This window comes from Purpureocillium takamizusanense, chromosome 9, assembly GCF_022605165.1.
Source record: "Purpureocillium takamizusanense chromosome 9, complete sequence".
Taxonomy (NCBI): Eukaryota; Fungi; Ascomycota; class Sordariomycetes; order Hypocreales; family Ophiocordycipitaceae; genus Purpureocillium; species Purpureocillium takamizusanense.
In genome coordinates, this window is record NC_063076.1 from 354,131 (window position 1) to 366,543 (window position 12,413).

Consider the following 12,413-nt stretch of genomic DNA (forward strand, 5'->3'; position numbering starts at 1 on the left):
GCAAGGTGCTCCAGTCGGCTCAGCGTGCAGCCCTGTGGGGCCGGAACGGATTGATCCGACCAGGGCAGGGTACCTAAACAAGTCACTTGGTAGAGCTCGACTGCTGGAGCTGCACAACAACGCAAGCTCATCGCGACCGACAGCTCCCACGCCGACGTGAGTAGCAGCAGCACCCAGACCGACTCGCCAGCGCAGCGGCAATGGTCTTGCCAGCATGCAGGTGTACACCGAGCTCGCGGCTCCCTCAGCCGTCACGCACTCCCTGAGCCTGCCGCTCACCTCGCCCTCGGCCAGCAACCTCGTCGTGGCCAAGGGCTCGCTGCTGCAGATCTTTGCCACGCGCGCCGTCTCCGCCGAGCTCGACCCCAACAGCCAGAGGGAGGACGCGCCCACGATCGACGCCCACTTTGACCGCCGCGCCAACGACGACGATGGCCTCGAGGCCTCCTTCCTCGGCGGCGAGACCATGCTCGTGCGCGCCGACCGATCCACCAACACCAAGCTCGTCCTCGTGGCCGAGATGACGCTCGCCGGGACCGTCATCGGCCTGGCCCGGATCAAGACCAAGACGGCCTCGGGCGGCGACGCGCTGCTGCTCGCGTACCGCGCCGCCAAGATGTGCCTGGCGGAATGGGACCCCCAGCGCAGCACGCTCGAGACGACGTCGATACACTACTACGAAAAGGACGAGCTGACGGGCGCGCCGTGGGAGATGGGCTTTGGCGAATACGCCAACTACCTCGAGGCCGACCCCGGGAGCAGGTGCGCCGCCCTCAAGTTTGGCACGCGCAACCTCGCCATCCTGCCCTTTGCGCAGTCCGAGGAAGACCTCGCCATGGACGACTGGGACGAGGACCTCGACGGGCCGCGGCCGGCCAAGGAGCCCGCCGCCGACGGAGACGACAAGCAGGCCGCCTACACCCCGTCGTTTGTTCTGCGGCTGCCGCTGCTCGACCCCACGCTGCTGCACCCGGTGCACCTCGCGTTCCTGCACGAGTACCGGGAACCGACCTTTGGCATCCTCTCGTCGAGCCAAGCCCCGGCCCCGGCCCTCGGCGTCAGGGATCACCTGTCGTACAAGGTGTTTACGCTGGACCTGAAGCAGCGGGCGTCGACGGCGATCCTCTCGGTGACGGGGCTGCCGCGAGACTTGTTCAAGGTGGTCGCGCTGCCGGCGCCCATGGGCGGCGCGCTGCTCGTGGGCGAGAACGAGCTCGTGCACATCGACCAGTCGGGCAAGCCCAACGGCGTGGCCGTCAACGACATGGCCAAGCAGACGACAGCCTTTAGCCTCGCCGACCAGTGCGACCTCGGCCTGCGCCTCGAGGGCTGCGCCGTGCAGCAGCTCGCGCCCGACAATGGCGAGCTGCTGCTGGTGCTCGGCGATGGTCGGCTCGCCATTGTTTCCTTCAAAATTGACGGCCGCACCGTGTCCGGCATCAACATCAAGCCGGTCGCCCCCGAGAGCGGCGGCCATCTGATCAAGAGCGGTGTGTCGTGCGTCTCGAGGCTGGGCGCCAACTCCTTCTTCCTCGGCAGCCAGACCAGCGACTCGTCGGTGCTCGGCTGGTCGCGGAAGCAGACCCAAGAAAAGCGCAAGAAGAGAGCGCTCGATCCCGACCTGGGCCTCGACGTGGACGACTTGGACCTCGACGACGACGACGAGGACGACGATCTGTACGGCAACGACGCCGAAGCGAAACCGGCACTGGCCGTCAACGGCACCTCGAGGCCGGGCGACGTCGTGTTCCGGATCCAGGATTCGCTGCTCAGCATCGCGCCGGTCCTCGACGTCGCGACCGGCAGTCCTCAGTTCTTGCCGGACAGCGAAGAGGCAGACCTGGCCAAGGGCGTGTCTGCGGAGTTGCAGCTCGCGTGCGCCGTCGGGCGTGGCAAGGCGGGATCCATCGCCATCCTGAACCGCGAGATCCAGCCCAAGGTCATCGGCCGCTTCGACTTCCCCGAAGCCCGCGGCTTCTGGACCATGTGCGTCAAGAAGCCCATGTCCAAGGTGCTGGGGGCCAGCGCCGCGACGGGCGAAGACTACGACCCGCCCGCGCAGTACGACAAGTACATGATCGTGGCCAAGGTCGACCTCGACGGCTACGAGACGTCCGACGTGTACGCCGTGACGGGGGCGGGGTTCGAGACGCTCAAGGAGACCGAGTTCGAGCCTGCGGCGGGCTTCACCGTCGAGGCTGGAACCATGGGCAAGCAGATGCGCGTGATCCAGGTCCTCAAGTCGGAGGTGCGATGCTACGACGGCGACCTCGGGCTGGCGCAGATCCTACCCATGCTTGACGAGGAGACGGGGGCCGAGCCGCGGGTGGTGAGCGCGAGCATCGTCGACCCGTACCTGCTATTGATACGCGACGACGGCAGCGTCTTCCTCGCGCAGATTGACAGCAGCAACGAGCTCGAGGAGGTTGAAAAGACGGGCTTGCAGTCCAAGTGGGTGTCGGGCTGCTTGTATAATGATGCCGCGGGTGCCTTTGGGTTGGGGCAGCCCGCGGGGGCAGTGATGATGTTTCTACTCGGCGCTTCCGGGGCGCTGCATGTGAGTCGCTCCAGCGCAGTCCGGTGGTGAAAGTCAAGTGGTGGATCGTGCTGACGGGCCAGGTATACGCGCTCCCCGATCTGTCGAAACCCGTGTTCGTGGCCGAATGCCTCACGTCGATTCCCCCTTTCCTGTCTGCAGACTTTGTTGCTAGGCGCGGAGCGAGCAAGGAGAGCGTGTCTGAGATTCTCGTGGCGGATTTGGGCGACGCCGTGGCCAAGACGCCATACCTCATCGTGAGTTTGTGTGCGCGCGTTTCCGCTGGTGCGACCGTGCTGACCAGACAGGTGCGACACTCGACGGACGATTTGACCTTGTACGAGCCCGTCAGGCATCAAAAGGACGGCCAGGCGAGCCTGCTGTTCAAAAAGGTGACGAATGCCGCCATGGCCAAGCGCACCGAGGAGACGCCGCAGGACGAGGAGGCCGAGCCCCCACGCTTCTTTCCCCTGCGGCCCTGCGCCAACGTGGGCGGCTACAGCGCCGTCTTCATGCCCGGCCCGTCGCCGAGCTTCGTGCTCAAGAGCAGCAAGAGCATCCCTAGGGTGATTGGCCTGCAGGGCGTCGGCTCGCGCGGCCTCAGCACGTTCCACACCGAGGGATGCGACCGCGGCTTCATCTACGCCGACTCGGAAGGCGTCGCACGGGTCACGCAGCTGCCGGAGGCGACCAACCTCACCGAGCTGGGCCTCTCGGTCAAGAAGATCCCCATGGACCAAGACATCCGCCACGTTTCGTACCACCAGCCCACGGGCACCTACATCGCGGCCTGCACGAGATACGAGCCGTTTGAGCTGCCTCGAGACGACGACTACCACAAGGAGTGGGCCAGGGAGACCATCACGTTCCCGCCGACGGCGGCGCGCGGGGTGCTCAAGCTCATCAACCCCGCGACGTGGACCGTCATCCACAGCCTCGAGCTGGAACCGTGCGAGTCGATCGAGAGCATGCGGACGCTGCACCTCGAGGTGTCGGAGGAGACCAGGGAGAGGCGGATGCTGGTGGCGGTGGGCACGGCGCTGTCCAAGGGCGAGGACCTGCCGACGCGCGGGCGCGTGCAGGTGTTTGACATTGTGGCCGTGATCCCCGAGCCGGGTCGGCCCGAGACGAACCGGCGGCTCAAGCTCATGGCCAAGGAGGAGATACCGCGGGGCGGCATCACGGCGCTGTCCGAGATTGGCACGCAGGGCCTCATGCTCGTGGCGCAGGGGCAAAAGTGCATGGTGCGGGGCCTCAAGGAGGACGGCTCGCTGCTGCCCGTGGCGTTCCTCGACATGAACTGCCACGTCGCCAGCGCGAGGGGCCTGCCCGGCACGGGCCTGTGCCTCATGGCCGACTCGTTCAAGGGGCTGTGGTTCGCGGGCTACACCGAGGAGCCATACACGTTCAAGGTGCTCGGCAAGAGCAGCGGGACCCTGCCGCTGCTGGTGGCCGACTTTCTGCCCGACGGCGAGGACCTGTCCCTGGTGGCCGTGGACGCCGACGGGGACCTGCACGTCCTTGAGTTTGACCCGGAGCGTAGGTCCACCCCCATTTCCCCGCAGCGTGCGCGCGCGCGTGTGTGTGTGTGCGTGCGAGCGGATGAATGCCCGTGCTAACGCGAGACAGATCCCAAGAGCCTTCAGGGGCACCTGCTGCTCCACCGCGCCTCCTTTTCCGTCACGCCCAACCCGCCCACGTCCAGCCTCCTCCTCCCGCGCACGTCGCGGCAGCATCCGAGGTCGCACGTCCTCTTCTTGGCGTCGCCGTCGGGCCAGCTGTCGGCGCTGACGCCGCTGCCCGAGTCGACGTACCGCCGCCTCCTGTCCGTGACGAACCAGCTGCACCCGGCGCTGGTGCCGCACGCGGGGCTGCACGCCAAGGCGTACCGCATCCCCGACACGCAGGGGCGCAACGCGTCCATCGGCGTCGAGACGGCCGCCTCGTGGGGCAGGGCCGTGGTGGACGGGGCGGTGCTGGCGCGCTGGACGGAGCTGGGCGCCGCCAAGCGCAGCGAGATTGCGAGCAGGGGCGGCTACGACAGCGCGGCGGACCTGAGGGCGGACCTGGATGCGGTCCTGGGGTGGAGCGGCATGGCATACTTTTGAGAGGGGCAGGGGGAAGAAGGCCAGCGTGTGTGTATCATAGACATATGTAACATTGAGGGGCGCGCGAGATGCGCCGTCTAGATTAAACCATGCCCGAGGCGCGCACGCCATCCCGCCGAGAGTTCATTCTAACATGTACATGAAGGCCGTACGTCCTGCCCAATGGAAAAACAAAGAAAAACGCCAAAGACTCCCGAGTAAAGGACGCGACTAGTGCGCCTCGGCCGACTTTTTATGCCGCAGGCTGCCGAAGCGGCGCTTGATGCCGTCGCTGAGCCTCTTGCCCGTGGTGTTGTTCCGACGCAGACCCTCGCCGCTGCCGCTGCCGCTGCCGCTGCCACCGTAGGCGTTGCCGCTCGCGGAGGAGCCCTCGTGCTCAGCGTTGCTGGCGCTGCGCTGACGGGCGGCAACGGTACGCCTGTTGGCGCCCGGGTACATTTCGAAGGCGTCGGCCTCGCTGAGGTGCTTGCCGTGCTTGCGGGCCTTGAGGTCCCGCTCGATGGTGAAGGAGGGCTCGCCCTTGCCCTTGTAGTCTTCAGGGTGGTATTGCTGCGATGTCGCGTGTTATTAGCTGGCCATGCGGAGCAGGGTTCTCGCTCGCAGCAACAGCAAGGGTCATCACGTCCTGCAGGGGCAAACTCACCACACCGGGCCAGCGCTTGTAGGCGCCGCCGTCGGCGTCGGGCTCGCGCATGAGGTCGGCGCCCTCGTCGTAGTCCATGACGCGGCCGCTCATGTCGCGGGCGCCGGGGGGGATGGAGGCGGTGCCCTGGAGGGGCACGTGGCGCTCGAGGCTGTCCATGATGTTCTCGCGCGGGGTGGCGCGCAGGGCGGCCTCGTTGGAGGCGCGGACGGCGGCGACGGGGCTGTACCTGACGTCGAGGTTGCGGCTGGTGAGGGTGGCGTCGTAGGGCCCGCCGTGGTGGTAGGGGATGCCGCCGACGGTGTTGTCGAGGGCGTCGATGGTGTCCGTGTCGCGGGAGATGCGCTTGCGGTGGCGCTGGTGCGGGCCGCGCTCGGCGGCGCGGGCGTCGGCGCGGAGCATGTCGAGCGGGCGGTGCGACATGTCGCCGGGGTAGCGCTGGCGGAGGGAGCGGTGGCGCTGGAGCGTGGTGGTGGTGGTGTTTCTGTTGCTGTTGCTGTTGCCGTTGTCGTGGCTGTTGCTGTTGCTGCTGGCGACGCTGCTGCTGCTGCGGTTGCGGTGGTGGAGGTGATGAGGAGGTTGCGGATGCGGATGGTGCGGGACCAGCAGGGACGACGGCGGGAGGGGGCCGGGCTTGTCGGGCCAGGAACTGCAAGGTGCTGTCGGAACACTGGGGTTGCGGCGATGACGGGGACTCAAGGGGTATTGATGCTGATGCTGATGCTGATGCTGCGAGCCGCGAGGTGAGGCAGGGTGGTCGAGGATGTGGCGGTGGTGTTGAGGAGAGAGCGGTGGACTGATTTCACGGCTTGCGTGCGCGTCCGACCGAGCATATGACGTAGAGGTGGTAGTGCTAGCGGTGCTTGGTGTAGTGGTGGTGGTCGAGAACGGGTTGGAGGGGTGGAGCTGGGGGGCAGCAGAGGCGCCAATGCCTGGAGCAGCACCGAGGCCGGCCCCAGCGTCACTGCCACCACGGTCGCTGCCGCTGCCAATGCCACTGCCAATGCTTCGGGCTGCGCGGCGGGCAGGGTCCTTGCCCTCCGAGTCCGACGACGGCGGCGTGGGATACCCGGACGAGTTGTCGCGGTGGTCGTCGTCGTCATCGCCGGGGATGGCCTTCGCGGCCGCGGCGTTGGGCCCCCGGGCGTCGTCCTTGCTGCCGTCGTCGCCGCCCTCCTTGTCCTCCTTGTCCTTGTCCGGCGCCGCCGTGGACAGGGACAGCTTCTTGAGGCTGCGGGCCGCCGAGAAAAAGGACGCGCGGTGCCGGCGGTGCTGGTGGTGGTTGTTGACGAGCGAGGAGCCGGGCCCCGTCTCCTGGCTGGGCTCGGGAGCCGTGAGCGGGTCGAGCATGTACCTCTGCGCCTGTCACACGCATGTCAGCGCTCACACATTCTCTCTCTCTTGTTTGCATGGAATCAACAGGGGGGCATCAGTGGGGACATGTGGCAGACATGGGATGCAGAGCCCCAATGCATTGATGAGCGCGGCGGCACACCAGCACCAACACCAACACCAACACCAGCAGCAGCAGCAGCAGCAGCAGCAGCAGTAGCAAGCGGCAAGCCCCGCCCCGCCAACCCGAGTCATCTCGAGTCGTCCGTCGCACAGACGGGCTTCGTCAACTGCGCTCTCTCGTGGGCCGCTCCGCTCCGTCGCTGCCGGAAGGGCGGTCGGTCGGTGGAGGCGTGACGCAACCGACCCGGATCGCGGGCCCCCCGGGAGAAGGGGTCCATCGTGGGTCGGCGAGCCGCCGCCGCCACGCCGCCGCCGCTATCGCGGGACCCTACGTCAACGGTGTCGACAAGAGGGGGGGAGGCCCTCTGAGCTTTGTTGCTGCTGCTGCGCTGGGCAGTGTGTGTGTGTGTGCGCGCGCGCGCATGTCCGCCGGCCGGAGAGGAAGTGAGGTGAGGGGTTCGGGGACACACGCACCCACTGCTTGCTGTCGCGGTCGTCGTCGTCGGTCTTGACTTTCATACTGGCAGTTTCGTTCGTCTCGTCGGGCGATGCTTGCCTACGTGCCTGCCTGCCGCCGGGGCCCCCGTGGTGCGGACTCTCTTGGCGGTTTGCGAGTGCGCTTGGTGCGGTGCGGCGCGATGCGGTGTAGGCGAACGGGAGAGTGCGCGACCCTCGGACGCTGTGATGATGAAGATGAAGATGAAGATGACGGTGTTGATGATGCAGGTACCGACGCGCTCCCGTCCCCCGAGCACGGGGCATGCCGCTCTTTTTATCGCCTCGCCTCGCCTCGCGCGCCACTTGGGGAGAATCCCATCACACGGCAACCTCCAAGCCATCCGGCCCGCTCACACTTTGTCGACCTGGCAGACAAAACACAACCGCGCAACCGCCGCCCATGACTGAGTGAGCCCGTGGTTCACTCGAGCGCGCGCGGATCTAGACCCCCGTTAGCTCACCCCATCTTGCATATGCAGACTGCGCGCCAGAGGCAGGTGGCACAACCCAATTAGTTAGTTGAAAGTGTCAATTGCCCACTCCGACCCTCGCTCGCTCACTCACTCACTCGCCCCCTCTCCCCCGCGCGCGCGGGGCAGTTGGGTTGGGTCAGGTGAGGTTGAGCCAGACGCCTCGCGACCTAGCGTCGAGTCTGCGCCAGCCGGCGGGGCACTGCCTACGTGTATGCATCATGTCTGAGGGCATCCGTGGCCTGGTTGCTTGCTACAGCACCTCGACTAACTTCTTCCGTTTTCCACTCGGCTGATGATCCGGCCCCAGAACGACTATGCGTCTGGTGGAGGGGCCTGCGCAGTGTAATGCGCGTCGGCGTTCCCACGTCCATCCGGGGTCCGACCTTTGTCCTGCGAGACGGCAATGCACTTCGCGCTTAATAATTACTACGCGCGTTCTTGACGCCTATGGGATATCCCAAGACCGTGGTGTGCGTGCTGAGAGCATGATGCCAAGCTGCCGCGCCGCCATAGCCATCATGTCAACTCCGTCAGGCTTCAGGTCCCTGGCATCAAGACCGGGGTGCCCCTGGCTCGGCGCGAGCCTATTTTTGTTCTCGGCTTGGTGGTAAACATGCTGGGTGGCCCTAGCAGATATTCGCAAAGATTTGCGCAGCGTCACTCGCAACTCAGTGTCTGCATGGAGGGCATCCCCGTCGCTTCTCACGGCCGCGTCATGTGCGAGATTGACACACTTGGCGTCCCAAGCCGGGGGGGCCGGGCCAAGGCTGCTTGCACACGGCCTAACCGCGCGGGTCATTGTAGAACCTTCGAGCTTCGGCAACGCTGCCTTCATACCGATGCGCTACACTTCCTCACGGCGGCCGGCTTCGTCTCGAAGGTCGACGTGTCTACACACCCACGAGTGCACCCATTTCCTCATGCCGCCGCGGGGACGAGATCAACGACAGCAGCCTCTTGCCTGCGCATGCCAAGCGCTCAGAGTAGAAACCGTCTACGTGGCACTGAAGAGTGCCTATCAATGCCGGGGTCTTCTTGAGGGCTGGCTGCGCGCTCGTCGACACCCGGCAAGTCGTGTTGGACGCTGCAAAGACGTTGGCAACCCGCAAGCCGCCCCTGGTTATGCTGAGAGAGTTGGGGGTTGACGGATGCAGGAGGTTGTCAGCATCTCCCGACGTGCTGGCCCCCATCGCCGCAGCCGGCACCTGCAGGTCATAGCCACCACGGTATATATAGTGCGGCCAGGCCACGAGACACCCAACGATGATGTTATTCTCAGGCACAGGCGTTGCGTCCGCAAGCTCCAACAGCAACATGGTGTTGGAGGCGTTTGTTGCTCACCCATCAACGTCGACCACGATACGCTGCAACACCATGGTCTCGACCTGGACTATGTATCTCGTCGACGGCTCCATCTTCGTGATGTGTTGTCTGGCGCATGGTAGGATCCGGCGGCCCATCCAAGGACGATGCCGCGGGACGTGGTGTTGGAGGTTTCGCGTTGCTGCTCCTACCGCGTCGAACGAGGCTGTCAGGGCTCCGGCTGAACCAAGCATATTCGCCAGAAGGAAGGGTAACAGAGGCTGCTCAGTCGCTCCTAAACAGCCAGTTCCTCTGCGGTCCCCCTCGGGGCTGCAAAGGGCATGCGTTCGAAGGCAGCGGTTGTGTGGGCGATCCACGTGCAAGCCCGCGACGGTGTTCAGCGAAGACAAGGTTAAGAAATTTGTTGGCCACGTCCATCGGTTCGTGATAATGGCAAATTTCGCACCAAGGCCTCGAGCGACAGGCCATGCCGAGGGGACGGGCAGCGATTGAACGACGTCGACTGACGAAACCAGCCCTGCGGGGCCTGCGACGAATACGCCGTCGAGATGGAGCAGCGGGCGCCTCCATCAGCCAGGAGGACGATCACAGGCGACCGCGGCGCACTTCCATCCAGAGCATCATTAGGTTCGACGCGTGGCTCCGGGCGAGCCTGTTCCCGAGGCAGACGTTGAGCAAGGGTGCGGAGTGTCAACAAGTTCCGCTTCTGGCTCTGGGAGAGCAGCTTCTTGGGCACTAGCTGTGTTAGCTGTGTAAGGCATGTGAAGAGATCTTAGTGCATGGCAAGGGTTTGCATTTTCGCATCTCTCTGACGGGCGGCCACATTTGATGGGCAGCTGGGTTGGCCTGTTCAGGGGCGGCAGCCGTGTGTGTTGTGGTGGTGGTGGTGGTGGTGGTGGTGGTGGTGCCAGAACTCACTGATCACTGACAGCTGCCGTCGGCGCTGACTGATCGCCAACCGCTGAGCACGGCCACGGGCGCTGCCGGTCCCACCCTGGCCGTGCACAACTCTCAACCTTTACAACCCAATTTCTTCACCAACCGTCACGCACCGCATCGGCCCGGGGCGCTCGCCATGGTTGATCGACCGGCCTTGTGAGCCGTGTCGTTTGTGGTCGTCGATCCCGCAGAGGCAACGCGCCTTGACGCGTCGTTGACATCATCGCCATGGCGCTGGTCGACTACTCGTCGTCGACGTCATCCTCCGATGCGGAACAGGAACGGGATCAGGAGCCCCCGGCCAAACGGCGCAAGAATGGCTCCGCGGCGTCCAGCACGGCTGTGGAGGCCGCGATGCCGCCGTTGCCGGCAGCGTTCCACGACCTGTATGCGTCGACGGTCCGGCAGAGCGTCGTGGACGACCCGAGCCTGCACCAGGGCCGCAAGAGGCAGAACCCTCACGTCCCCGGCAACTGGCCCACCCACGTCTACGTCGAATGTGAGCAGTGAGCACCGCGCGGGCCGCCCGCCAGCCCGTCTGGCTGACCTGGTACTATCGCCGGGCCCTGCTGACAGCAACAGGGCACCCCGGTCCGGACCAGCACGAGCTGCTGGAGGAGCTCGTCGGCAGGGTCGAGGACATGCTCGACGAGGGCGTTGCGCTGCACAACTTCTTGACCAGCGATTTGGGCGCGCCTCTGCCGCTGCACATTAGCCTCTCGCGGCCGCTCAGCCTCCCCACGGCAGACAAGGACCCGTTCCTCGAGCGGCTCACCCGTTCGCTCCGGACCAGCGGCACGGAGCCGTTTGCCGTGCGCCCCAGCGGCTTGGCCTGGTACAAGTCGCCCGACTCGGAGAGGACCTTTCTCATCCTCCGGGTCGAGGCGCGCAAGCACGGGGCGAACCCGGAGCTCATGGCCCTGCTGACGCGGTGCAACACCGTCTCGGCGCTGTTCAAGCAGCCCGCGCTGTACCAGGTGCACCACAGCGAGGCGGCCGACTCGGCGTTCCACGTCTCCATCGGGTGGACGTTTGGGCTGCCGGACGAGGAGACGTCGCTCCGGGTGCTCAGGCTGTTTAGGGAGAAGCGGTTCCGGGCGATGCACGCCTGGGAGATTGCGGTGCCGGGCGTCAAGGCCAAGATTGGCAACGTCGTGACGCACGTTGCGCTGGGGGGAGGCGGCGGGCGGTCAGTCGCCGGCGGACGGGACGCGCAGGACGAGCCATGATGATGAGGACAGTAACACAGTTGCACAGGTAGCGGCAGAAGCAGCGGTAGCAAGCGCTTAACTGAAACCCGGTGGATGCCTGGCGAGCCGTGTCCTGCGTGATCCGGGCCAAGTGCCGTGTCAAACAAAGCCCCCATCCCCTCCCCAGCATGCGCCAACCAAAGGCGCGAGACATGCCGCTGGCAGACGAGACCGCAGGGGAGAAGCCCCGCGGTGAGGGCATCGCGCCCGGCTTGCCGCCGCCCATTGCCAGCCGCCCGGTTTCTCTCGACAGCGTCGCCGCAAGGGTCCGTCCGGCCACCACCGGGGCCCCGATCCATGCGCGCGTTGCATCCGGATCTGCAGTGCCGCCACGTGCGCCGGCGGCAGTCAATGGACGGCCTTGCTCAAGACAGCGGGCCGCCGCGCCCCTCGCCGCCGTTGGTCGTCCTTGTCGCCGTCCTACGCAGAATGTATTTTATACAAAGTACGCAAGTACTTTGCAGTGAACATCAGGCCGTCTGCTGCAGGCGGGGATCGTCACGGCGCTGTCCTGTCAACCCTCCCGTCCCCGCGCCGCTGGGCGGGCGTCTGTTGCCGCTGCCACCAACGCCGCGCACCGCCCAACATCAATGGCTGAATGCCTGGCTGCCCGCCCGCCCGCCCGACCGTCCGTGCCACAGGCATCCATTCCCAGGACGCGGCCAACAAAAGTCGAAACCCGGGCCATTTGCAACGGCCGAACCACGCCCAGTGGGGCCGCCAGGGGTGTCAAAAAGTGGGATGTTTGGCGGGGTGCTGGGCGCTGGCGCTGGCGGGCGCACGCACTTGCATGTACGTAGTAGGTTTGTTTACCTGCCCGCCACCACTGCTGCTGCTGCTGCTGCTACAGAACGTGCAACTTTCTCGCCGCCCGCCACTCCATCCCCCGCCTTGTCCGTTGTCCCTCTCCCCCGCCTCGTTGCGCTCTATCCGTCGCGTTGACCTTGCCGCCGCCGCGCCTGTTTTTCGCTTTCCTACACTTCGCCGTCGCTCGTTGCTGCAGGCTGCGTCCAACGTGACGTCGATTGGTTCCGTCCCTGAAACATCACGAGCGCGACAGGCTGCCGCAGACCGCCCTTCCCCGCACCGCACCGCGCCGCACCGCACTTCACCACGTCTCGTGCCGCACGCGCGCTCAGGTCGCGTCTCGAGCAGGAGGGCAACGCCCGTTGACAGACCCCTCGAGAC

At 65.8% G+C, this 12,413-nt stretch overlaps 5 protein-coding genes across 5 annotated transcripts; 3 read left to right on the top strand and 2 right to left on the bottom strand.

Annotated features, from left to right (window-relative positions):
* Window positions 1–118: 118 nt before the first annotated feature.
* CFT1 (mRNA cleavage and polyadenylation factor subunit) lies at window positions 119–4,753 on the top strand. The gene is made up of 4 exons (XM_047992619.1): window positions 119–2,557; window positions 2,620–2,793; window positions 2,845–4,075; window positions 4,166–4,753. The coding sequence occupies exons 1-4, from the start codon at window positions 215–217 to the stop codon at window positions 4,642–4,644; spliced, it is 4,227 nt and encodes a 1,408-aa protein (XP_047846561.1). The 5' UTR covers window positions 119–214; the 3' UTR covers window positions 4,645–4,753.
* On the bottom strand, window positions 4,657–6,801 carry JDV02_008920 (uncharacterized protein). The gene is made up of 2 exons (XM_047990554.1): window positions 5,288–6,801; window positions 4,657–5,193 (listed from the first exon to the last, which is right to left on the bottom strand). The coding sequence occupies exons 1-2, from the start codon at window positions 6,635–6,637 to the stop codon at window positions 4,855–4,857; spliced, it is 1,689 nt and encodes a 562-aa protein (XP_047846562.1). The 5' UTR covers window positions 6,638–6,801; the 3' UTR covers window positions 4,657–4,854.
* A 1,046-nt stretch (window positions 6,802–7,847) lies between these two features.
* On the bottom strand, window positions 7,848–8,733 carry JDV02_008921 (uncharacterized protein). The gene has a single exon (XM_047990555.1). The coding sequence runs from the start codon at window positions 8,546–8,548 to the stop codon at window positions 8,159–8,161; it is 390 nt and encodes a 129-aa protein (XP_047846563.1). The 5' UTR covers window positions 8,549–8,733; the 3' UTR covers window positions 7,848–8,158.
* Window positions 8,734–10,060: 1,327 nt separating this feature from the next.
* On the top strand, window positions 10,061–11,350 carry USB1 (poly(U)-specific 3'-to-5' RNA exonuclease). The gene is made up of 2 exons (XM_047990556.1): window positions 10,061–10,474; window positions 10,558–11,350. Exons 1-2 carry the CDS (start codon window positions 10,204–10,206, stop codon window positions 11,202–11,204), a joined length of 918 nt encoding a protein of 305 aa, XP_047846564.1. The 5' UTR covers window positions 10,061–10,203; the 3' UTR covers window positions 11,205–11,350.
* Window positions 11,328–11,836, top strand: JDV02_010878 (uncharacterized protein). The gene has a single exon (XM_047992620.1). The coding sequence runs from the start codon at window positions 11,354–11,356 to the stop codon at window positions 11,690–11,692; it is 339 nt and encodes a 112-aa protein (XP_047846565.1). The 5' UTR covers window positions 11,328–11,353; the 3' UTR covers window positions 11,693–11,836.
* Window positions 11,837–12,413: the final 577 nt, after the last annotated feature.